Source organism: Manacus vitellinus, unplaced genomic scaffold, assembly GCF_001715985.3.
Source record: "Manacus vitellinus isolate BGI_N305 unplaced genomic scaffold, ASM171598v3 scaffold_21_pilon, whole genome shotgun sequence".
NCBI lineage: Eukaryota > Metazoa > Chordata > Aves > Passeriformes > Pipridae > Manacus > Manacus vitellinus.
The window spans coordinates 10,859,695-10,869,601 of NW_021939546.1; the positions used below are offsets into that span (position 1 = coordinate 10,859,695).

At 46.4% G+C, this 9,907-nt stretch overlaps 1 protein-coding gene across 1 annotated transcript in view; it reads left to right on the top strand.

The window, feature by feature from the left end:
* The window catches only part of AGBL4 (ATP/GTP binding protein like 4), an 895,196-nt gene extending 888,571 nt beyond the window's left edge, over nucleotides 1-6,625 (top strand). The window contains exon 13 of the mRNA XM_018072022.2: nucleotides 4,043-6,625. Coding sequence (XP_017927511.1) covers nucleotides 4,043-4,166 — 124 coding nt within the window. The 3' untranslated portion in view covers nucleotides 4,167-6,625. The remainder of the gene's footprint in view (nucleotides 1-4,042) is intronic.
* The last annotated feature ends 3,282 nt before the right edge of the window (nucleotides 6,626-9,907 follow it).

The window sequence follows — 9,907 nt, forward strand, 5'->3', positions numbered from 1 at the left end:
GAAACTTGTCAGGCACTCCCAGAAAATACTGCGCTCCCCTTGCAGTGTCAAACATGGCACTGGTTAATTGTGCATCCCTGAGAGTGAAGCATTGGAAGTGATCAGGCACTGATTGTTCAGTGTGATGGGCGCAATGGAAACGTGTCTCCTCAGGATGGAGGGGAAAGTGTAAAAATTAGATCAGCAGCCACACGACAGCAGCCACATTTCTTAGTTTCAGGGATCAGAGGTTACCCATTTTCCAGCCTTGATGACTCATTTTCCATCCCGCTCACATGGCTCGAATAACTTAATTTTCTCCTCCCTTTGCAACAATTTAAACACCAAGACTCTTCTATTTTTACTTTCTTTAATACACCAGCTGCAAAGTCACTAACTCAAATCTCCCCACCTCACCTTGCTTCACCAGATGGAAACAAAAGTCAAAACATGTGTTTGTGAAAGAGCTTAAAATGCCACAGTGGCACAAGTGTGCCCATGGTGGTGGCTCTCTAAAGCTCAGCTCATCCTAAACATCAGCCCAGTTTGTATGTCTGCTGATTCATTTTAAAACCTTTAAGATTTCCTACCAATTAGAAATCCAGGTACAGTTTTGGATGTGAACATATACACTGCATTCAGAGTAGATGTATATAGGGAACACTAAGCTTTTAGACCTCAGTGTGAATTATGCATCTGCTGTATTTAGATAGAAGCAATTTTCCTGTTGAAATCAGAGGCTGGCATTTTTTCCCATGGGGTTCTGTAACTCAAAATTGTGTTGAGATCAAGCATGTAGTGGAGGTTTTTTTAGCTGTAAAGGTGAATGTATTCAGATTATTCAAGTGGTGATTTTTTGGATGTACAATTAGTTGAGTGAGAGATGTGGTATAAATTTGGTATTGTAATTGCTATGCCTCTGAGATTTCAATTTGCAAAACAGTTTGCACGGCTGCAAGATTAACTGTTGTCTGTGCGATGAACATGTAGCAGAGCTGTGGTTTGATTGTGACTGTCTCTCAGCTAGCTGTAGGTCCCAAAAAACCACTTTGTCACAAGTACCTGATGTGAGTGGTTGATACTCATGATCCTTCAGTTCAATGGATGCCTGGATGGCTACAAAAAGACCAGTGTCTAAAAATCCCACCTGTAAGGCAAGATCTCCTTTTCTGTGTTAGTCAAATCATGAAAAAGGAAGGAAGTTTAGGACCTCTTTACATATTCTGTATTATATCATTTCCTTCACTTGCACAGAGGAGAACGGGAATGACATTCAGCAGTGCTGCTCCAGTGGACTGGACCAGTGGGTGCAGAGAAATGAGGCCTGCATGGGATCACACAGCCCAGCCAAGAACTGAGCCCTGCCCGCCTGTCCAGCACTGGCTGTGCCCTGGGAGCAGGCAAGCAGGCTGTCAGCAGTGACATGGGCAGTGCTGATGCAGCCTCAGGGCAGGGAAGGGACTGGCTGGCTGGCTTTCCAATGTTTTCCATGATTCTGCATTTGGTCCACAGCTGCTGCTGTGTTTGGGTCTCCGGTGTTGTCTAGGAACATGTCAATGTGATTATACACACAACCAGAGAAACAGCTTGTTCTCACTTCACTGTGCCTTTCAGGTCTCCCTTCCAGGGCCCTAATTTATTTATTTTTGTCTCAGTGTTTCTCTTCAAAATACCACTGTGCCTTAGGTTGGTGATTGCACTGTGGAGATGCAGTAGATGCTGAACTGGAGGCAGCTGTGACAGTGGTCAGGAGGGGAGGGCTGGTGGAGGCAAAGCCCTCTAAGCCCTGTGCCCCATCAGCCCCTGCATTATTTCAAATCTTTTTAAATGCATATTAAAACCTTCTTCTGCAACTAAAAGCAGGAGCACTGACAAACACATGCCTGTGTGATGGAGAAGGCAGGTTTCTCTGTGTCATTACAGCCAGCAGCTTTAGAGGGGCCCGATTCCTTGGACTCACCTTGGGGTAAGTCAAGGCAGAGGGATCAAGAGACCTGGGTTTTCATCTCTGCTCTTTTCAGATCTCCCCAGGTCTGCTGCATGGTCTTCACTTTTGGTAACATGGCTGTGTGATAGACAGGTCCTCTCCTTCCCACTGTTTGAGTCTCAGTATGGTTTGGTAGAGCACCAACACCAGCCTGCCTGAGGTCTGCAGCTGCCATGGAGAGTAAAGATAACTGGTCTTTGAGGGAGCAGACTGAGAGCTCAAAGAGTAGATCAGGCACAAGCAGAGGACGTTCTCATCTGTCTCCTGCCATAGCAGGGGGGCTGAATGAACAAAATCAGCAGGGCACGGCAGGGATTGGAAGGGCCAAGAGCTGTCTGAGGGGGCACCCCAAAGGCTCACTGGAGCCCCTTGGCTGGTGTGAGCAAGGCTGACAGCACGGTTTGATTACCTTCCTTGGGATTCGAGTGGATAGTCAGGTTTTGTGCTTTTACAAAGGAGATGCTATTGAGGTATATCTTCAGGGGGTGGTGATGGCTGCTCAGAGCTGGTGCTGCTTTGGGGTGAGTCTGGAGGGACCCCGCTCTCCCCACTGGCAGTCCACAGGTAGGGTTGTAGGGCTGCCTTGCTGTCAGTGGGCAGCCAAAGCTGGTTCCTCTGGCTCCTGGTCCCAGAGTGTTTGTCTCAGAAGCACCTTTTCAGTCCCAGTGAGACCTGACAGTGCTGGCAGGGGGCTGTGAAGTGAAGCTTCTCACTCTGGGATATCCTGGTTCTGGCCAAGCCACCCTGAGCGAGGGATGGTGCTGCAGGACCCACACCCTTGAACATTCAGCCTCTCATCAAAGCAAAGGCTCTGGGTATAATGGTGTGAGTTGTGACCCCTTTTCCCCATACGTGGCTTTGCTCAGGCAGCCAGCCCAGGGCTGAGGCTGTCTGGTCACTTGTGCCCATCTTGCTGTGACCAGCATGTCAGGACCTGGAGGGAGGAGAGGCAGCGAGAGTGCTGGGCCATGAAATGGAAAATTTTAATTAAGGCTTCTAAGCAAAGAGGCTTTATAATTACATAGAATAGAAATGTTACAGAATTAACTGATAATAGATATTTACTTTTCCTTAAAGTAGAAAAAATTCATCATGCACACTGTAAACACACACCCAGGAATGCTTTTTCTGGGAAAAAAGTAGTTAGACTTATCAGGAACCAAAGTTTTACAAAGCAGGTCTGTCCCCCAGACAAGCTGTGGAAAGCTGGGGAGCTGGTTCTGTGGTGCTGGGTCGTAAGGAGATCAGGTCTTACGCTGTGAACTCTTAGGGCATCACTTTTTATTTAGCATAACCCTGCTTCTTTGGAGATCAGTAGTAAAACTCCCACTGCTCTGCTAGGGCTGTAGCCTAAAAGGGGCACTGGAAGCGCCACACTCCAATTAATAGTGACAACTGAAGTTTGGCATGACTGCTAGATAATTGGAGTTAACAGGCATGATGAAATAGCAGTGTCACACTGAGCTCTTTGAAGGCACAGGTCTGGGTGCTGGAAGCACTGGCATCATGTGTTGGGTGTTCCCAGGCCACGCAGTGGGAGTCTGTCACCAAAGAGTCTGACCCAGCTGTGAACACCTCTGGCAGTGGGGGCAATCCAGTGGTGAGCAGACGCGTGAACCCAGCTGTCCTGTGGATGGTACATGCCCCAGAAGGAAATATTCACAGTGATAGGAGGGCTGTTAACGAGCGGAAATGAAGTGAAACATTTCAGGTGCACGGGAGCCGCAGTGAGGAGTGTCGTGAATGAGTGGATGCACCACCACAAGGAGAAAACAGTGGTAAGTGCCTCACCCAAAGGGAAGCAGTGGGGCCCTTTTCTTGGAGAGCTCAGAGCTAGCACAAAGCCCTTGAAGCCTCCTGGAAGGACTAACCCTGCTCTGGCCAGAGGATGATGGGACCAGCTGGTCTTTAACCACCTCTAATTTGTGTCGAGCTGCCAAAGCCTTCCTTGCAGATGCGCTTCACTGTGAGACTTCACACATGGCTTCTCCTCAGAGCGCACCCCACACACACGTACCTGCTGCTGCAACACCGCAGTGTCTGACAGTACCTGTCCTCTCTCTCTTCCTTTGGCAGGAAGGACAAACTGCCGCACTTTAAATGCACTGCCCAGCGAGGCCCAGGGAACAGCCATGCTGGCAGCAAGCCAGAGAAGAGGAGCCAGGCACATCTGAAGGACCAGTCTCTCTCCACACGATGAGAGGAGAGGAGAGAAGAGGAGAGGAGGGCTGCAGGGCAAGGCGGAGGAGCACGTCGCAGTCTGGAATTGATGATGTTTCTCTTTTTTTTTCTCCCAGACAAGTATTTCTAAGATAACAAATAGTCCAAGGAGAGAAGAGGGAGAGGGAATTAGCTAGAAATTTTACTATTGATTCCTTTTTTATTTATAGATGGTGAATCAATTTTAGGGCTTTTTTTTTTTTTTTGGCTTTTTTGTTTTTTTTTATCTGTGGGGGGAAAAAAAGAGTGAACTAATAGCTTTGCAGAAATCATTTGCGGTGGCTGAAAAGCTATTTGTTAAAATGAGAAAGCCTTCCCTTCTTCCAGCAGTCCCCTCCTCTGTCTTTAAAGGGGTAATCCATACAATGAGCTAAGGAGGGAGTCCTGTCTCCCCTCCTGCACCATGTGATGTCTCTCCTTTTAGTGTCAGGCTTGGAAGCTCTTATGCCGATTGCATGTGCTTGTCCTGTTAGCTTGCATTAAAGAGAGCCTGATAAATAGCTTCTGGGAGCCAGGCAGGTGCTCCTCAGTGTGCCGTTTATCATCCGCTGCATGGTTAGGTTTTTTGCTCTTTATCAGATCATTTGAGGAGAGGGGTCATATGAGAAATGTTACTGTCAGGCTGCTGGCATGAAACTTAATGCAAGACCTGTCTAACAGGCAGGAATCATGGTCCTCAAGCAAAAAATGGGTGGGGTCTAGAAAGACTGGACTTCCCAACAGATGTATGACTGAGGCAGCATGAGCTAGGGGCAGTGCTGAAAGGGGTGAAAAAATAGTGTTGTGCCACTACTGCAAGAAATCCCAAGTAAAACCTCAGCACCTTTCCATTACGTGGACAGCATGTGAAATCTCTGCTCAAAGCCACCATCATTAGACAGTCTTGTCTCCTGCATTGTGTGACTATCTGAAACTTCTGCCAATGATTCTGAAACTGGAGACTAAAAGAGGGTGACGCTGAGGAGAGTCCCGGTGTCTCACAGGGAATGGGAAGGGAGAATGCACTTAGAAGTGCCTCTTCTCAACCCATCAGAAGCCTTGGGAAGCAGCTTTTCTTCACTGTCTTCTGCTAGGAGTTAGGCTGCAAGGGTGGCTTAGGGAGAGAAGGTGCCAAGACTCAGTAGATGAGAGAGGGAAAGGATGAACAAGACTGAGGGTGAAGAATGACATGTGAAACAAGACTGAATAAGCTCCTCTTGGTGGGGGGGTGACCCTGAAGAAGTACTAGCCCCAGATACTCTGTTATTTAGTAAAAGTTGGGTTGGTTGTTCCTCTCCTCTTTCCCAGGACATAAATGTCATGATCTAAGAACACAGTCAGGCTCAGCTGGGTCCTCGTGATGGCCTGTGTAAAAGAAACGTATCCTGGGGATAAATGAAAAGGTATGGTAAAAACTGAGAACTATAGGCAAAAATAGACCTTTGGGATAACTTAAATTTACTGTCCCTGGTGGAACAACTCCCTGATTCTTCAGTAATGAAGACCTGGCTGCAAGGCCTGAGCGTGACCAAGGCTGAACCAAGGTGTGATCCTAGGAAGAGCTGAAAACAGCTTGGGTTGCATTCATACTTCCTCTTTAACAATCTCAGTGGATAGAAGGGAGTTTTCTGTGAGGTCCTTGAGCTTCCCTCCATACAAATAAACACAAAGCAAGCAGGGTCAAGGCTGAGGTCTGTGTTCTGTGTCTCAGGACCTCACACACACTTCTGGAGCCTCCCAATGGGCCTCCTGGAAGCCACTGGCACATGGTTTCCACCTAGTTTCTATTATTGCAGCCAGAAAAGAGCGAGCAGGTAGAAGTTAGGACAAAAACTTGGCTTTGCATGCCTCTGCAAACTGACAAGCTACTCAGGGTCTGCCAAAACTTGATCTGAATATATCTGTGCGTTAGCCACCCATTAGCTGGGCTTTCCTAAGTTAGTTAATTGCTCTCTGACCAGGGGAACTCTGTTGAAAACAAGAAGGAGATGTCCCACTGGAAAGAAAATTATTTGAAACACCAGGCAAAACTGATACTGTCAGCATTTCAAGGTGAGGAGGTTAAACTGTGTACATTTTTAGGGAGAATAAAATGCCTTTATATGATGGATTCCAAGGCATCCAAAAGGCACAGTGCTGGCTCTCTGTCTCCCAAAGCAGAGTAATGAATAGCAGTGACAGTGTGATAATTGAAATGACCTCTTGGAGATATGGATTAGAAGGTACGCAGAGGGGGGATAAGTTCTCCTTTGAATTAATCTAGTGCTAATTTATGACTATCGTTGGGTTTTATAGGGTTTTAGTTGGAGACTTTCAAAGTTGGTTTATTGGGGTGAAAATGTTCCTTCTGCATATTCATTGGAAAAATGCAGAATTCCTCGTTATTTATTTTTGAATGTTTCTATATACACACATATATATATATAATGAGAGAGTTTCAGTATTTGCTTAGCCGCTAAAAAGTCTACTCTAGAAATATGAATAAAGTGATAAAAGCAGCTGTGGAATTAGTGTATTGTTTCATTTTCATTCCTTCCTCCTCAGAGGCTTCCAGATCACTTCAAAACCAAGACATGGACAGGTGGATTCTGGGAAGCCCTTGCGCTGCCCTGCTATCGGCTGTCAGAGGCTCCTTCTACCTGACTTGTAAAATTCGGGCTTTTAAGTTTAGATTTAATAACCTTCCAGATCTTCCTGGAAGTCACTGTCTCTGCTTCTTACTTGTCTTCTGCCGCCTTTATCTGCCCCACAGCCTGAAATTTTTAGGTGATGATGTTTCCTTTCTGCAGAGATATCCCAGGCTTTCAGTTGGACAGAAAGAACAGATTAGAGATGGTCACCCATATGGGAAATGATGACATCCCATTTGTCAACTCGCATGCTGGTAACCTTCCTTCCGTGCTCTCCACCTGTCTAGCAATGCCATAACATCCAACATAAGGTTATCTGCCAAAGCATCTGCCTTGCTCTTCGGTCGGGCAGCACGCCCATTCTGGAACCCATCTTCCCCATCCTTGTTGCAGCACATCATGTTCAAACCCTTTGCTCTTATCTCCCATTTCATTCCTCTTTCAGTTTGTCTCCAGCACCTTCTGGTCCAACCTCTACCCGATTTTTCCACACTGAGATCCCAATCACATCTTTCCTGAGCCCCATAGGCAGAGCTGACACTATAGTGATTTCTTCAGAGACCTGCCTCTGCTTTCAGGGTTCACTAGTAAACCGTGTTTCTTGAAAGCTCTCCCTGACCAGCTGGGGAGGGGAGCCTGAGCCTTTCACTGTAGGGTCTTTGCCTCATGAGAGTTTACACTTTGGCATGTGTGTGTGGCAGAGTGTGCATGATGTGCACATCCCATTTTTTGGGGGGAGACTAGCATGGGAGCTGAAAATAGAAGACCTCCTGTTCCCAGTCTCTAGTTCACTTTCCTCCCTGCGAGTGCTGATGTTCTCTTCCTGTACCTAAGCAGGCAGATGCTGCTTCAGAGCCTACTTCTGGCCTACCACGACCCTCTTTTTCCTGGGAGATGATCTGTGTCTCAGCCATAAGTAATGCACGTTGTACACCCAACAGTAATTCTTTGCTAGTTGCTTGTGTCAGGTCCAAGGTAAGGTAACACCAGGGATTCTGAAAGGTTCAGAGACAAATATGGTTCTAAAACTAGACATTTAATTGGACAGAGCAAAGGCACATGTTTATCTGAGTGCAAGTGGAGGGCTTTTCTTTTGGGGAGACCAGTGCCCCATTGCAATGCCCTCCCTGCCAGTTCCCACTCTCTGCTTGGGGAGCTGCAGGGCCCTTCCTTGGAGCAATAGCAATGTATTTGCCTCCCTTTGTACAGGACTGGGTCATGAATATTAAAATGCTGAAATTAACTTGTTTTCTATGCATTCTGCTCTCCTGACAGGAAAATCCCACTACAAACCCCTGCACAGGCAGCCTAACTGCGCTGAATTGGACCCTCACTGTGAGGGGATTATATATTCTGATTGGGGCTGAGTTTGCAATTATTTTCTGTGCCACACCAAAGACCTTTACTGCAGAGCTGCAAACCAGTTATAGGAACATGAAATGCTTTGACTTCTTCACTAGGGAAACATTAATCCAATCACAGGTTATGTCCATTACAGACTATGGCAATATTGTATACAGGAATTCCCAGGAGAAGGTTCTACAAAAATTGGAATCTCTCTATAACCATGTTATGAGATTTACTGGTGTGGATAAAATGGGCAGAGTTAAAATTACCAGGCTGGCTATCTCTAAAAGACAGGTGAAGTCTACTGGCTATCATTGCTTCGCAATATTACAAATGGAAAAGCCCTGAAGTAATTGAATAACACATCTGCTGAAAAAACCTTGTGAACTGCTATAACCTAAAGATAGACTGCGAGGAAACAATGTAGGTACAGCACCCAGTTAAAAGGAAAAAGATGCCGTCCTTACCTGGTGCAGGAAGATATCGCAAATGCAGGTACAGATTCTCTCCTTGCCTCCTAGATTATGTGTCTGTATCTGTGTGTCCTCTGTATATTGATGTGTGTGTGTTTGTGTCTATCTAACTCTTTCTTTTCACATAAAAATAAGTTAAACCAGGTTCCTCAGCAGCCAGAGGTGCTGGATGGTAACGCAGGGCTCACTGCATTTCCTTTTCTACTGGAGGTTGCTGAAAACATTTCCCATAGCTGGCAAAGGATATGATTTCTGTCCCCTTAAAGTCTCTCTGTCCTTGTGCAGAAAAAAAGATTTCAAAGCACTGTGCAAGAGTTGATGAGGGTTTTCTCTGTGCTTTAGTATCTGTATGCAGTGGTCTATAGCCACAGTTTAATAGCAGAGAGCAATTCCTTGGGTCACTGCAAGTCCAGGACTACAAGAAAATGTGCACTGATGGAGTTGCTGTGGCCAAGGCAGAGTATCTGTGTAAGGCACTGTACCCTGCACACCTTGTTCAGAGGGGAGGATGGCCACAGCCTGCCCACTCCCTCCGTATCACCTGCAGGAGCAACCAGGTCGTCTCCAGCCATGAGGAGCCAGAATTCCTGGAGCCACACACTCCAGACCCAGCAAAGCTAACCCACAATCATCTCATCCCTTCTCTGGAGGTAAGTGTGGTGTGGACTGGGCTTTTGTGGTATGAGAGGGGATTTCAGGACAGGTCAGATGCAGTACATCCTCCTATAGTTCTGCCTGGGCACGGAGGAGCACCTCTCATTACTCATGTTCCTCCCCATCTGGTAGCTCTGAGCAGAGATCCAAGGGCACCTGACAGGGTCTGCACTGCAGCAGCATGGCTGTCAGGGGCTGGTCAATATGGGAAGGTGTGATTTATTTCACATTTCATGCACCTCTCCGTGGCAGACCAGCACACATGGAAGGACAAGAAGTTTTTGAGAGAGTTTGGAGAGGTTTGAATCCTTCTGTGGAAGGAACACAGGGGAGACTGAGATGGGCACAGATGTAAAAGAACTTTGAAATCAGATTCCTTTTTCTTTTTCATTAAGTCCTTCATTTAAGAAGCTCTTTATCACTGAAAATGTTTTAAAGAATCCAACTTTACGAAGTATAATAATGCTGCTTTTCCAGTAAGGCTTGAAATTTACTGTCTGTAAGCAGTGGGAACAGAAACCAGCCAACTCTAACTTAAGCTGCAGTACCAATAGCCTGGGTATAGGAGCAAGTTATGCCATAGGGAGGTGAAGTCTTTCTCACAGTCATAAGGGAGTCAATATCCTACTGTGATTCCC